This window comes from Semicossyphus pulcher, unplaced genomic scaffold (assembly GCF_022749685.1).
Source record: "Semicossyphus pulcher isolate SPU_LCO1_2020_fin unplaced genomic scaffold, fSemPul1.0.p SCAF_18, whole genome shotgun sequence".
NCBI lineage: Eukaryota > Metazoa > Chordata > Actinopteri > Labriformes > Labridae > Semicossyphus > Semicossyphus pulcher.
The window spans coordinates 19,533,661-19,549,749 of NW_027211691.1; the positions used below are offsets into that span (position 1 = coordinate 19,533,661).

At 42.6% G+C, this 16,089-nt stretch overlaps 1 protein-coding gene across 2 annotated transcripts in view; it reads left to right on the forward strand.

Moving 5' to 3' along the window:
• Window positions 1-16,089, forward strand: part of gli3 (GLI family zinc finger 3) — a 105,138-nt gene that overhangs the window by 48,388 nt on the left and 40,661 nt on the right. For both annotated transcript variants that reach the window (XM_069667197.1, XM_069667198.1), the window contains exon 4: window positions 10,015-10,120. In XM_069667197.1, coding sequence (XP_069523298.1) covers window positions 10,015-10,120 — 106 coding nt within the window. The remainder of the gene's footprint in view (window positions 1-10,014; window positions 10,121-16,089) is intronic.

Below are 16,089 nucleotides of genomic sequence, written 5' to 3' on the forward strand. Positions count from 1 at the left end.
TTACATTACAGGGGGAAATACCATTTGATTTTAAAGTAAATCAAAGGACTGCGAGGGTGGTTTTTAAAGTTAGGCTTTTAAAGTTAGAACTGTGGATTCCTGACCGTTTTCCACAGGATATAATGTGTTTATAGATTGATTTCCCACTTTTAAGGCAGCCATTGGTTTCCACTGATTTTAAAACATAAGAAAATCAGCTTACAGAGGCTCACAGCTTGCTTGGGGAGGATCATCCAAGTCATTTTGTTGCCAATTACAAACTCGACTGTTTCGCAAATTCAAGGGCGTTCCAATGTTGAGGTTCCAGAATTGTTTCTCAAATTTCAACTTTTCCACTGTAAAGGCCAGTTCAGATCAATGATTCGCAACAAGACTGGATGCAACAGCCAAAAGAATCCCTTGACATCTGATCGTCAACATTCTAAAACGGGGCCGTTCACATCAAAGCAACGCAACGCGCACAGACGCAGCTGACCGTCTCCATAGCAACAATGCAATACACACCCCACTACTTCTGTTTTAATACTATAACGTTAGTGTTAGGCCTAGGTTACATGAATTTACTAGCTGGATTTCTGTTACCTTTATAAAAAATAAATGGATGACAGTGACAGTGACATGCTCGCAATGTTAGCTGTAAAATTGATTAATCAACGGCGAGGACGGAGAGTTTGGAGCCGCTTTGGCTACTTTTATAATTCTACTTTTACCTTAATTTGACAGGACAGCTGAAGATCGACAGGAAATGTTGGGAGTAGAGAGCGGGGAATGACATATACCAAATGATCGGCAGTTCGGGAGTCGAACCTGCCATCAGTGCGTTGAGGATTATAGCCTCTATACATGGGGTGCCCGCTCTACCTACTGAGCTAAACCATGCCTACGCCCCGTGCCTACGCCAGTTTATGCTGTTTCCTGATTGGCTGAAGTGAAATAGCTACATCATTCTGTTCTAAAACTGCGGTTGGAGATTTGACAAGTCAAATCTTTTGCAACTCCAGGCAGCGACTTCAGACGCTCTGCAACAAACCAGTTCACACCGCTGCAATTTTCTCTGCAACATTCTAAAACCATTTTGTCGTGTTGCGAATCATTGATCTGAACTGGGCTTAAGAGAGTTTTGCTGTATTATAGTGCCCTTTAAAAAGCACCACTAAGGAGAATTTTCAAACTGGGCTCTTCTTTTACCATGCCATAATACATAATTCTGATGTATAAAATAATGCTTATTGTGATGGATTACTACTGTTCAGCAAGATTAAAGTCTCTGCAAGTAAATATTTATAGCACACAAACACCAACCTGGAAAATTTATTCTGTAAACAAATTACCAGCACTGGTCAGTGGCCTCTCAGCATGTTTCAAAATTGAGAAGCTGCCCCGTTTCCCAAAGCAATGTCCAGTCTGTATGTTATTATAAAGCAACCTCACAGTCGCTATCACACAGCCACAGTCATGCAGCTTCAGTATTACCTGCGCAGGGGCTGTAACGGGTTTGGGGTCAGCGTGTCACAGGGAAGTCTGATACAGCTGTGGCGATCATGAACACTGTCACTGATATGACCTTGAGTCGTTTAGATGTCGCAGTAAATCAGAATAATTTATCATACATTTCTGAGATACAGGCATTTAAAGGAGTCTTAAAAAACAGATCATAGGTGCATCTTTATCGTTCTTCAATGGCCCCTTCTAAAGCGGACTTGTATTTGAGTTGAATAAATCACACAGTGGGAGTTAAAGCAAAATAAATGTAGCGAAGTCGTGGTGAGTTAACGTGAGGTTTAAATCAACTCCCTTCACTCTGAGAGGTATCATCTTTTGGAGAGGAGGAGATAGACAGATGTGAGAGCTAAAAAGAGAGAAGGGGAAAGAGGTGTAGCACAGTGTTTCAGCTACTAAACTGCTGTGTAAATCTCTCCCCAGCTGGGTGGGGGAGAGGAGGCTGTAAGGTGGGGTAGGGGGTGCTGAAGCAAGAGGGGGGCGGGCCAACGCACAGCGCTTTGTTCTGCTCCCCAGCTTATCCCAATCTGGAGAAATTCACCAAATGTAGGAGATAGATTGGCGCTCCACAGAGGCCTCGTGAAATAACCTTCACTCCCTGATCCACGCTGGGATACAGGGAGGAAGGGAGGCGGGGAAGGGAGGGGAAAAAACGCGGCAGAGCTGGGGTTGGATGGTGCTGGGGGGCCCCTGAAAGAGCAGTGTGCGTGCTTAGCTCCACTCTGTAGCAAGGCGAGGGCCGTCGTGCTGGAGTGCAATTTGTTAAGATTGACTCGGCTTGGTAAATGTCTTGCAGATGCTGGGGTTCCATTAAGATATTTGGGTGACTTGTGGAGAGCCGAGGGGGGAGGACTGCAAGAGCATGGCCTACAACTTGATCTTCATCATCCTGGTTGCCTAAATCAGGGGTTCTTACTGTATATTGTTACCCAGCTGTTGTTGAATACTCGATGCTGATTGGTCAATTTCAACATTCTAAGGTCTGTTATTTCTCTATAGCAGACCGCTGCTTTGAAGAGCAGACCATTTAAGGGGATGTAGCTCTGATTACAGACTCTGGAGGACCAACTCTGCTTGTATCAGTCCCCAGAAAGAAGTCAGGTAGAGTTGACGTCGGTCTGTTTCCTGTGGGGGGGGGGAAGAGTCGGAGAAAAAGCAAGGGAGCCGAAATCATATAAAAATCTGAAGACAAAAAAATCAACAAAATTGAAGAGGACATATAACATGAACGACGGGATACAACAGTATTTAAAGACCAGTAAATGGAAAATATCTACAGACTTTTACGAGGCAGGAAACCTCTATTAAATGCTTTGGTGATTTGTTTGGTCTAGATCATTTCTCTGTTGAACATCAGTGGAAATGTTCGATTCAGTGTGGATTATGACAATTAATTAGACAGTTTAACCCTCTAGACCTCATAGCGCACCGCAGCGCCCGTTCTATATTTCACTACAGCGCCCAATAGTGCCTGTCATTTTAAAGTTATTTTTAGTGTATCGAAAACGGAAAATAAAGTTATGAGCTTTGCATTGTAGATACTTTTAAGTTGTCACCGATTAACTGGAACTGGAAATACACATCGGTAAGTTGAAGTCTTCTTCGAGTTTACAAGCCGGAAGCCGTAAGATTGGTTTTGAGTCAGATCCTGAACCACTGTGCATAATGGAAAGCGACGAAGATGTGAGTTTACGTTTTTAGCTGGAAATCACGTAAATACCGTCACTGAACAGCGGGACCTACCTGACTTTCCCTGCCGAAGACGGACGCTGTTTCCCTGTGGGAAGTGCGCCCCCGGTGGTTGGGAGGACTGACTGGGCCACGGCGACTTTTCCTCTTATAGATTCGATGATTTTTTCCTCATACAAGTTTCAAAAGACACTACACATTACTGTTGTCTGTTCTTGTGACATTGCTGTGTGGTTTGAAGTGATTTAAGTGAGCAACATTCTAGAATTCTACTGGGGTCTAGAGGGTTAAAGAAAGCTCCAGAGTTGATTGAGACATGGACGCAGTTTCAACCCTAGAGTCCAATGGACTATTTTATTTAGCAGGAGAAATAAAATCCTTCTTTAAATCAACAAGTAATTTCTGAGTCAAAGGTTTGTGTCAAATTATTTATTCCTTTACCAAGTAGCCATGTAATAAGGGGGATAATGTACAGTGAGCTCCACGTCTGGGTCCTGCATCATCCTGTCGAGGCTCCATTCCACTACAACAACCCGCTCACTGTAACATCATCCCGTTCTTATTTCAGATAAATCCCCTGCAAATGGGTGCATATTTTACAGGAGATACTCATCTTTAAAATGTGAACTTTAAGATAAAGTTTGGCAGGAAATTGTTGCATGTCTTTTCAGATGATGTATGAGCTTAGAGAGCCCTTGCTCGAATGAAAAATTACCCTCCATGTTACTTTGTAAATATTGGCACAAAGAGATAACCTGCCTGAACATTAAGTCCGTGGCAAATATGCCCAGACTTGCAGAACCATGAAAAAAACCGACGGGCATTGACCGACTTGTTCAGTCTAGACAAACAAATTACTTCTGACAGCGAGTAGCGATGGAATGTATACTCGAACAGGGAGCCTCTTATCGCGCGCAGCTGACGTTTCTCTTTTTACCACTCACTTTCTGTTTTTCTTTTCCACCATGTTAATTACATTTACCCACAGAAAGACTGTTTGTGTTCAAGGGTGTGAGAGCAATCGAGCAAGAGAGAGAGAGAGAGAGAGACAGGGAAAGTGAAAACAGAAGAGAACACAGCGGAAGAGATAAAAAAAATCTATTGATTTACAGAGGAAGGGCTGAGTGTGATCTGCCAGCCTCGCGTTTATGATGAATGGCAGAGAGATTGGCAAGGCAACACTTAACATTCTTCTGTTATTTAACCTCTCCGCTCGCTTTCTTCTTCCTCTTTCTTACTTTTGCTCTTTGCCGAATAAAAAGGCTTTCTCTGTTCTAGTGCCCGAGCATCGCATACAGTATGGAAAGCTCTGCACAGCGAGAACATTAGGCTAATTTATACAGCGGTAATTAGGCCATTAGACCTGAAACAATCTGGGACCCGTAATTAAGCAAAGCGCTCCAAAAGTCAACAGCAACTCCCATTGAGCTTAGCTAAACAGTCCCCGAAAGTGTTATTTACATGTCCAAACAGCTTGAGGTCTCAGTGTAAGCAAACAAGATGAGAGACGGGGTGTGAAGGGATTGATCAGAGGGAGAAGTCGGCGTCGCAAGAGAGCCAGTGCCCAAACTAGTTCCTCTGATAGTCTGCACTTCTGCATCTCTGTATCTTGCAGCATGAAAACTTAAGGGAGGCTCAGTAACAAACTTTAAGAGGAAGGCTATTTTAAAGTCATAGCATGCAGTCACTAAGTAAATACTCATAAGGCCTTTTAGCTGGTCGAATCTGTGTTCCCTCAAATACCCTCAAGCGGAAATGTTACGCATAACAGGAGTTATTTTTAATGATGTTATCATTCTAAGACGATGCAAGATGATTAACAAAACAGAAAAAGAAGATTTTGAAGTATTAAGAAGTTTTACTCATACAGGCCTTGTTCAAGGGAAACAACCTTCTCACAACCTTATGGACATTTGCAAGTGTGCTGGTGTTCATTTTAAGGGCTCATATTAAGGACATCACCACTAAACATCCACGTATTAAACATAATCTAACTTCACAAACTCTAATTCTAACAGTAGACCAGTATTGCAATTGTACTGCAAAATCCTTTTTTGAGTAAAGTTGGAGACCACTACGGCAAGTATCCTAAGGTGACATCTCCAGGACTAGGTACAAGAAATGTTGCAGATGAAAGCGCCCAAAACTTTTGTATTGTATTTCCATTGTATTTGCAACAAGTTAAGTCATAAAGGGATGTTGCATTGTATTTTTGATGACAGTAAAGTTGTGTACCTGTGCTTTTATTCCCTTCTAATAAGGAGAGAAAGATGTTGCACTCACAAACTTCTTCGTCTTGAGCATCCTCCCCTCGCTCTTGGAAGTGTTGCACAGTTCTGGTGAAACTGCGGGCCCCGCTGCAGACGAGCGTGCCTGAACAGTGAGATCATGAGCGCGGAGAGAGGTGGCATAATGAAATCTGGCAGTCACAGCCGCGGCGCAGGCTTCATATGTTCCACATTAGCAATTCACAAACCTCTGGAGCGGGCCCCAGCAGCCCCTTTCCTCACTCCGCCTTAGTCGCTTATGACAATCTGTCACTGGCTCTTTGTGCTCTCGCGGCGCAGCGGCGGCGAGGAGCACGCAGTGTTTACGGAGGAGCGCTTCGTCCTCGGGTTGCGGGTGACACTCTGTTAGAGCCGAGTCAGTGAACCCTCACCAGAGGAGAGGAGGAGCGCAGGTTTATCAGGCGAGACAATAAACTCACAATGCTGAGTTGACAACAAAAGAGGGAGAAGTGAAATTGTTTGTGTATTATCAAAAACCACGTCAGAATTGTGAGTGACAGCTCAAATCCTCCTAAAGTATCACATCTCAGAGCGCAGAGAAGATCCTTTGTGGTAAAACTTCCATTATGAAAGGAGATTAACCAATAAGGATATTCCAAATGATGTGCTTTAGGCTTTATCCTCCCCTTGTCCTCCCCCTTTTCTTTTGAAATTATTCAAGTGTCCAATAAAGGACAAGGCAATTACCATCCTCTCTTTAATGAAGGGGAAGCTGGCTTTTGGTCCTGAGCACGGTGTGTTTGTGTTGAATTAGAATTAATGAGCCTGGTCAAAGTTTGCCTCTAATTGCCCTTTCATTAAGACCCATTTGTAATCATGTCTTAATGACTTCCATCCCGTCTCGTAAAAAGATTTAAAAGAAAAGGGAAAATTCAAACCAAAAATGAATATCACTGCTCTGAAAAGTTCGAAACAGGTCATTAAATGTGTTTTATAAGAGTTCTGAGGAGTTCATAAGTTGTTTGAGAAGCAGAAACTCAGTCGATATTTCAAAAGATGCGTCGTAAAACAGTTTGCAAACTATGACTTGAGTATTTGATGGTTTCATTCCTTTTAGTATCCTCCTGTTGCCAGTTGTGGTTTACCATATTCAACCAGGACGAAACTGTCGTTATAAGACTTTCCTTTGGACCGCTGGAGCTGCTTTGGTGTGTGGTTTCAATGGGAAGGTTAAAACTGTGACGCGTGTCTTGGCTTCCTACGTGCCCTCCAGCTGTATTCTCCATTAGAGGACAAGAAAACCCCTGAATATCCAGAAGAGCAGGGGCAATTTAGCCGCGGCGTAAACAGTAAAGAGTCCCTGCAGGAAACACTTGAGATGGATTGCAGGCTGGTGTATCTCCTTCTCTCTCTGTTCTTTTTTGCGACTGTATACATTCCCTCCAGTGACACACGGGGCTGTTTGCCTCGCTAATGGAGAGCCGCGCTGGCGTAAAAGAGGTGGCAGGCTTTTATTTAGATAGGGCCGCGGTAAAGTAAACTTTTGAGTTGGATTTAAATAAACCTCGGCGGAACGGTTTGCCATGCAGGGAAGTCACGGGCCAATGCGAGAGGAGGGAGGGAAGGAAAGAGCGATGAAGGGGGAAGAAAAAGGGTCCATTCGAGGCGCAAGGGTGTGCTGAGTGAGGAGCTCGAGACGTAAACATAGCGGGGGATCTGGGTAATTCAATGAGGAGCAGAGGTGTGGGAATGTAGGTGTGTTTTGCTGATGATTTCACAGTTTGTTATCTCAACAGTCATCCCTCATTGCCCAACAGGACAGAGGTTAGGGCAGGGATCAGATTACAGAACATGAAACTCTTCCTCCCAACCAGCCAGAACCCAGAACATAGTCCGCTGTATATCTGAAGGTCCATTTCCGACTCTGACAGCTGAGGGTCGACAGCGTCGGAGTGGTGCAGTTGAGTAAACAAAGCAGATTCTGCCCTCGTCTACCACAAGCCCATCTCCGCATCCCAGCCTCCCCTCCTCCCTCCCTCCCTCAGCAGCTCTGGAATCGGCCGAGGTGAGCCAAGCCAAAACTGAGTCATCAGGAGGAAACTATCAAACAGACAGAGACGGAGTGCTCAGATACTTGCCAGAGCTGCATGGAGGAGGCTTTTACCACTTATCTGTGCTGGTGTGAAAACAGGATGAAAACCCTCCAATGATTACTAGAAGTTTGCCTAAGTTTCCTTTTGACTTGTTGAGCACTTCAGGCGGACGCTAATGTGCTCTAATAGTGCTCTAATAGTGCTCTGAGTGATTTCATGCTGTGTACGGGAACATTTGTGTTCAACAGGAAATAATTAGAAGTTAGAGACCTTTTATGGTACTTTGACTCACAAGAATGAAATCATACTTAAGACCTGGATTTTGTAGTTATTTGTGCATCATTTCATCTGATTCTGCACCTCAAGACCCAATCAATCCCCTCTGACATTTCCTACCTCAACCACAAGTTTCTCCTCGTTTATAGTGAAAGCTATAAGACATGTCAAAGTAAATTTTCTTGTCACACTGAGTACTATGTAGCTTGTAAAAACAGCTGACGTCTTGTTGCCGTCGACTTGTTTCGATACTACACCAGTAAATGCCTTCGATACCACAGTTTAGGCCGTATTGACTACCAATAAATGCGTCGACCTAATACCATAATTTATTAGCCCCTTTAAATTGACTTGTTTCTTTGTCTCCTTAACAGTAGCATAGCCTAGCCACAACAAAAAATATGGCTACCACTTCCAACTACTTTTTTAGAGCTGCAAACGAGAGCAGTGTGCTGCTAACGGAGGGCTAGCTTGTTAAAATAGTCAAAGCTAGCTAAATGTCAGCATTCAATGTTGTTTATTTTCACATTTTAAGGCTGTTTTTTATTTAAAGTTATGATGATAAGATCTGTTAAAAACACAAAATCAAGCAGTTTCCTGTAAAAATTCTGATTCAGTGGACACTGGAAGTCAAGGGAGGTTGCTAGCCGAAATGCAGCTAACATTAGCTTGTTTCTAGGTGCTCAGCTTGTTTTTAGGTTAGTATTCCTTCAGTGTACTATCACATCAATAAAGGGTTACTAGAGTACCTTACAGCTGTTAACTACTACTTGGTATTGGCCAATAGTCAAGTTTAGGAGTTGTTATTGGTATCACGTAGAGAAAAACGGTGTCAGTAAAGTGTTTATTGTCTGTGGCTCTGAGGAGACGCATATTAGTGAACAAAAGTCTGGTTGCTGCTGCTTCAATTTTTGCAATTCTGGTTTTATTTTGTCTTCTGCAAATCCGGTAACTCAATTTAAATCAATTAAATACTAAAACCCTGAATTATCTATTTAAGACTTGCATTCTTAAGCTGTATGATTACAACAACCCTAAACGGATCACCTCATGACTACTGCTGTGTTGGCTAACGCTGCCAGCGATCAACCCCAATGAATAAATGAGTGATGAGGTAACCAGACCTGAGAGGTGCTGGGGGGATCAACACCTGCTGAGTTCCCCAGCTGTGTCTGGCATGGGCCGACACTTGTAGAGCTCTCGGGCACCCCGCTGTTGGCCATCTGCCCTCTTGGCAAATGCCTCTAAATGTTTACAATCAAAAACACATAGCTAGCAGCCTCAGAGACTTGCTGCGTGAAGGTATGCAGATGTTGACACATGCTTTGCCTCAGGGTGCTGATATGCAAACTTGGCAATGGTCTGACTAACAGGCAATAAAGAGACATGTGTTCAAACAGTGAATAAAGTTATTAATTTGTTGACTTTTGTGTGTGTTATTAATTTGCTGCTTCGATCTTTCTGTACAAGTTTTAACCCATCTTTGTTTCACAACTCTGCAGCATTTGAGCAGAATATCCCCTGGAGACTTTACTTGTTGCAACTCGTCCAACAATAGTTGCACAGTCGCAGCACAAAATTCCAGCTTTAGTTTTAAAGATTATGTTGCGGAGTGCAGTTAAGGTTAGAAGATGAGTGCATGCATATTTGAATCCAGTCTGATGGCAGCACAACAGTTTCAATTTCAGGGGTAAAAATAGAGAAAGGCCTGGAAGCTCATATTATGCAAATGTTTTAATGTTTTATCTCGAGGGGCGAAAAAAAAAGACGCCTCTCGATTCTCTCTGGCAGTTGTGACAAAACACTGAAGCGGGAAAGGATGTTTTTGTTCTCATTATGTACATTTCATTTGTGTACTTAAATGTTATCCTTTGTTTGAAACCATATAATGTTGGTGTGGTGAGAAGCGCGCCGTTTGGCTTCCCTTCCTACGGTTATTTATCGCAGTTTATTTTGAGTTCTATCTGCCTCGAGACATTCAGAAAGACTTCCTCAGTGAGCATTTTAGAGCTGTGCAGCTTTACTTAAGGGAATTTAATGAGGTCTAATTTGGGTGGGTCTGCTGAAAGATAGCCATCAACCACTGCCTTTCATTACAGCTGCTGTTTAGATAAGCGAGGAAGGGATGAATCCACATGACAACATGTTTTAGAAGACTTACTTACAAAGTGTAAAAAAATATCAAATCTTAAATTTCTTTTCTCTTTCTCTTCCTGTTTTTTATACAGCTGCACCACAGTTCTTCCCCACCTTCCATCCTCCCGTGCCGATCGATGACAGACATACCCAAGGACGTTACATCTACGAGCCTTCCCCTGTGCCCCCTCTTCACGTGTAAGTCTCTCAAACTAAAACGCACACACACTCACAAGAGGCCTCTTCTCGGCGGTGGAGTTTCCCTCTGTTTCATATTGATACGTCTTTTACGTTATTGTTCTTAAGTTACATCTGTGGCTCTGACAGACACACCAAGGAATCATCTTTTCAATGTGTTATTGTCCAATCAGATTGAAATGAGCCTTTATGTTGGTAAGGCAGTGATGCGTTAGAGTAATAACCAACTATTCCCCTCAAATTTCAAATTCTGTATAACGTACTTTATGGTTTTTGCTCCCCCATCTTTGTATGAGCTACTGAGTAAACTTCTTGTTTAAGTTTTAAACAAGCAAGTAAAACAAGGTACACAATTTCATCTGCACCCCACCAATCATTTGCGAGCTCCCAGCTTGTAACGGCGATACAAATCAAGCTCCTAAACTTCCTTCCGCCTGTGGGCGTGGAGCATCCTCCTCATGGGTGCTGGGTGCCTCTCTTTGCCTTTCAGGATCAAAGGCCACGGCCCCCGTACGTGCGCAACATGATCCGCATGTCAGAGACACGCAAATGAACATGTGTCAGAGACGTGGAAATGAGAGCGCGGCGAGGGGGGAGCCTGGGAGCATGCGATCCTCATAAGAGCAGTGATCAAGCCTTGTCAAGAGAGGGAAGCGATTCCTCTGCTGACATCTACCCATCTCTGACAGACACAGATGGGCTCCTGACACATGAACTGTATACAACTTTCCAGCCCGCCTCATCCAATCACATGCATGTAAGCGCTATGAGATATGAAGTGAGGTAAAAACATGGTGTCATGCCTCGTAAGAGAGAACGGTAAGTATGTGCGTATAAGCAGGGGAACTCTTATTGACCAAATTCACACAGCAGCCAATTTCCTCTGATGTCATGCTCAGGGTGGGAAGTTTAAAAGCTGTGTTATTATCATATTGCTAGGCTGTAAGTCATATAAATACAGGGTATCTAACAGATCTTTATTATTTCATCGCTTCTCGATTAATCGGTAACTGAACAGAAAATGGATAGGTAAAATACAAAAAAATCTGGATGTTATATTTGATAACCTCTTAGCTACGGTCAGACAACAGCTAGCGTTAGCATTCAGCCACTTATAAACTTCCTAAGCAAGGCTCCATTACTGTTTGGTAGTGTTACATTAGTGTAAAATTAAATGTTAGCTAGAATATATTTATGACTAATGTTCTTTAATCTTCCTAGCTAAAATTATGGTATCTAAGAAAGTAGCTACATAACGTAAGCTTTGTAAGCTAACATTACTAACATAGCTAACGTTACCTCACGTTGGCTGTGTAATACTTGCTAACGGATGATCAAATATGTTATTTTATTTTAAAATAAGGCCATATGTCACTCCTCATTTAAATTGTCTTTTCATTTGCTCTTTTTATGGCTAAAAGCATATCTTACAGTTTGGTAGTGTTACATGATAAAATAGGAAAGGCATGAATTCCTACATAATTTAATGTTAGCTAGATTTTATTTCCTAGCTAATTTAGGTTTCCTAGCTAACATTATGCTAGCTAGGAAGCTAGCTAACCTAATGTTAGTTATGTTAGCTAATGTTTCTAATGTAGCTAACATTAGCTGTTGTGTAACACTAGCTAACGGGTTATCAAATATGTTGTTTTACTTTGAAATGTGGTCTGATGTAACTTTTGTCTTTTCATTCGCTCTTGTCGTGGCTTTTATTACAGTTTTGGAGTATTAAAAAATAAAATAGGAAAGGCATGAATCCCTGGATAATTTAAGCTACAATTCATTTCCTAGCCAATGGTATGTAAGCTTCCTAGCTAACATTATGCTAGCTAGGAAGTTAGCTAACCGAAACACCTAACATTTCTAACATAGCTAACATTAGCTGACATTGGCTGTTGTGTCACATTAGCTCATGGGTTATCAAATATGTTGGTTTACTTTAAAATATGGCCTGATGTCACTTTTTTGTCTTTTCATTCGCTCATTAATCTAGAGGCAGTGAAATTCATTCCTAACCTGAGTGTGATGTCAGAGGAAAATAGCCACTGTGAATTTGATGAATTACAGTAGTCTCGACTGCTTCTGACGGTGCTGGCCAGGTCTGCAGAGAACTTCAAAGCACTCTCTTACACTCATTTTTAGTCACCTTCTCTCCCTCTTTCTGTCCTTTTTACTCTCTCCATCATTTGTATTCTTCGTGTTCAAACCGTGAGGATTTGCTTCATCGTCCTTGCTGCACTTGTTTCCTTCCCGCAGACAAGAACGAAGCGATCACGGCGCGACGAGGACAAATTGGATGGGGCAGCTACTTGGGCCGCATTATGTTTGATATTCTTCATCATTATCAACTCCCCCTCTTCTCCTCCTCAGGAGTCATATCTCTCCCTTGCTGATGTGCCACTAAGCGTAATGAATTTTTTATGTCCCCCCACTCTCTGCCTCCCCACCTCCGGCCCACCCTACCTCTCACCCCCTCATCTCCTGCAAGAGAGGGGGAAAAAAAACAGAGGGGGAGAGAGGCGAGGAAATAAAAAAGGGAGGTGATTGATGCCCCGTGTCACTGCAAACAAAATGGCAAATATAATTTAGCATTTAGCTTATGCAGAGATAATGGGGCGAACACGCGCCGGCAACACAGGCGCGAACAAACAGCCTGGCTTGTTATCCGTCAGGGGTGCTTTGGTACGATGTGGAGCACAGGTTAGGGAGGGGGAGGAAGGAAATGAGGAGGGGGGAGGAGGGACAACACAGAGCCAGGGAATTGAATTAAGGGGGGAGAAGTTATGCAGCGCTGGTGTCTTCAGTCACTCCATCCGGACAGGAGTTATCTGCGCTTGGTTTACTGTCAGCGGAGACACGGCCACGCTCTGCCGTGCTACTTATGGCCCATTTATCCAAACCATTAAGCATAGAGCTGTTTAATATGACACGCTACACTGAGGGAAACTATTTGTCATTATTATAGGGCAGCTGTTTAGGGGCTAGCGTTGTTTAAATCAAGTGTGTGGACTCACTGTCATACATGTTATCTATGAATCTACGTGGGTTTGCTATTTTACAGCAACAAAAGTTAGCTCATGAAACTTTACGTAAAGAGCAGATCTAGATCATACTCTTTGCAATGTCATTTAGAGACATCAATGAGAATTTGGCAACAGTGGCAAAGAATAACTTCCTTTTAACAGGCAGAAATCTCAAGCAGAGCCAGACTCGTTGGTGAACAGCCATCTGCCACGAGCGGCTAGGCCGAGACACGGATGGAGCAAGAGGCAGAGTGAAACAAAATTAACTGCTTGATTAAAAAAGCAGCTTCGAATTCCTCAGTGAGAAGAAGCACTCATGAGTTTGGGTATTAAGGCTGCATCCAAGCACCTGATGGCAAATTAGAGATAATTACACTTCCAGGTTTAACTTCATGCAAGTTTCAGGTCAAACTTTTTGACCGCAGCACTGCAGCCAGAAAGTAAACCTTATAGGGGATTAAAAAGTGATGCATTCTGCTCAGTAATGTTGCTTGTAGCGAGCCTGAGCAAATAGAGGCAGTCAACGCATAGCTGTCGCTTCAGGGAAATGGAAAAGAGGCGGCTTATGGAGAAATATTGAATTGTTTTAGGACAAGTTCTCCTCGGTGAGCAGAATTAATCGTTATTAGCCCTCTCAAAGATATGCCTAAGTACACAGGGACTATTATTGCAGTACTTCCCCATGCAGCCTCTCATTACGGCCTGTAATTACAGTTGGGTTTGCCCCTGCGGCGCTTCCATCAATCCAGCCAGCTTCCCCCCGCCACGCACACAAGCCATTCACCATTGGGCATCCGTGGCCGGAGAAAAAAACACAGTGTTCACGCCCGGCAGCTTGTTTCCTCTCCGCCACAATGACACATCCACCATCCGTACGTGGCAAATGAGCAGAATCATATCCTATTACAGTGAAGGGCCTAATTGAAACATGTTTATTTATGGCCCCCGTTTTCAGACGAGGAAGCGGGCGTTAGCGGCGCAGCTAACGGGCTCCAGCGATATGAGGCGGTAGAATTAAATTAAAAGCTCATAAAATGAAATATGCTCTGTATTAGCTGTTTGACACTTAATTTGCCTTCAAATGAGCAGAGGAAATCACAAATTAACTGTCCTTTGTTTTTTTCCCTCCTAACCTCACCTCCCCTATTAGGCAAGGGAGCACGCAATTACAGACAGAGGCTAATCGTTTAGTTTATGAATTCTTGTGGGGAAGGTACCAATGTGCCATTCAATATTAAAGCCTGAGGGTCCGGGGGAGGGGTGGGGGTCCCTTCTTGTGGTTGCTTGCTTTGCTCAGGAATGAAAAGAGTTCTAAATGAAACAAATGAAGAAAACTAACAACAAACTTCTTCAGAGTTTCTGTGACCTCTGAACTTAAGCTTGATTTCTGTTCTTAAAGGGCCAGCTGAAGTCTCTCCTGTCCTGAAACTAGTGCTTTTTCCTCTGGTCTGAACACAGCTGACCTCCAGCCTCACCAATAAGAGACAGAAGCCCTTCCTGGTCCAGAGAAGATGCTTCCTGCTTAAATAAACACATTGATCGTTAGAGAACCGGCTCTCCACAGGAGCTCTGGCCCCCTCTGCTCCCCTTATTGTGCGGGACTGGCTTAATGGGAGTTTAGGGGGGAGTCCGGGGTCCAAGAGAAGAGACCGCTCCTTTCATTCCAGCTTTATTGCCTGACCACGGTACACAGCAAAACAAAACAGCCCTCTCATGCGGCTCAGCGCCGGGTCTCGGTCACCCGGAGACGGCTCAGAACAAACAGAGGTATTCCTCACAAGTCAATTATCAGCATCGCAGTTTGCTCTGGAGTCCCGGGGCCCTCGTGCTGTGAATGGAGCCACTAAAACAACAAAACATTCTTATGGGTGAAGCAATTGACTCACAACCTTTGCGTTGTTACCGTATGTGGATTACAGACAATTACAGAGTCTATTACGGAGTTTATAAAGTTGTAGCTAAAAAATGCCCCGAGTTTTTGTCTTATAGGGTTTTGTTGTCAATTCTGAGGTTATATTTACCCTGAGCGTTGACTTTTAGGGGTTGTAAAATTTTTGGTGAAGTATTTATACTACTACTAAAATATTGAATCAATCAAAAAAGTGATAACGCAAAAAAATGCCCCCGATTTTGACTTACAGGGTTTTGATCTCAATTTGTTTGTGTATTGAAGATAAAATTTACTCTGAGCGTTGACTTTTAGGGTTTGTGGATTTGCGATGACATTTTTATTTATAGTTTAACATACAATATTTAATGAATAAAAAAAGGTATAATTCAAAAATAGCCCCGGATTTTGACTTACAGGCTTTTGTTCGCATTTTTTATTTGTATTTGAGAAGAAATTTACCCTGAGCATTGACTTTTCGGGTTTGTTCTCAATTGGATTGTGGATTTGCGATGACATATTTATACTTTAACATACAATAATGAATTAATCAAAATTATTATAACGCAAAAAAAAGCCCTGAGTTTAGACTTACAGGTTTTTGTTTTCAATTTGTTCTTTTTATTGTGGTTAAATGTGCCCTGGGCATTGACTTGGTTCTCAAATTGTTTGAGGATTTGCAATTATATAATTACACTATATTATATACTTTATTGAATGAATTGGGGGTGGAAAAAAGTAAAGTGAAAGTGATGCCCCGAGTGTTGACTCAAAGGGTGTGTTTTTTCTTTTGGATTTGGAGTTTGTAATCAAATATTTGTACTATATCACAATATTGAAGTAAAGTTTTCACATACTTAAATTTTATTTCGAGTATTTTCCTCATTGTGTCAGATTTTTACAGATTGAAAAAAGAAAAAACAGTCTGAAGCTCAAAGATGTAAAAAAGAAAAGATTGATTTTAAAGAAAACTTTTCAGTGTGGCTACTGAATAAAGTCCCGCTCTGTGTGAGTGCAGGTGGGGGCAGCGAGGGTGTGTTTCCGTGTTCCTGGCCTGT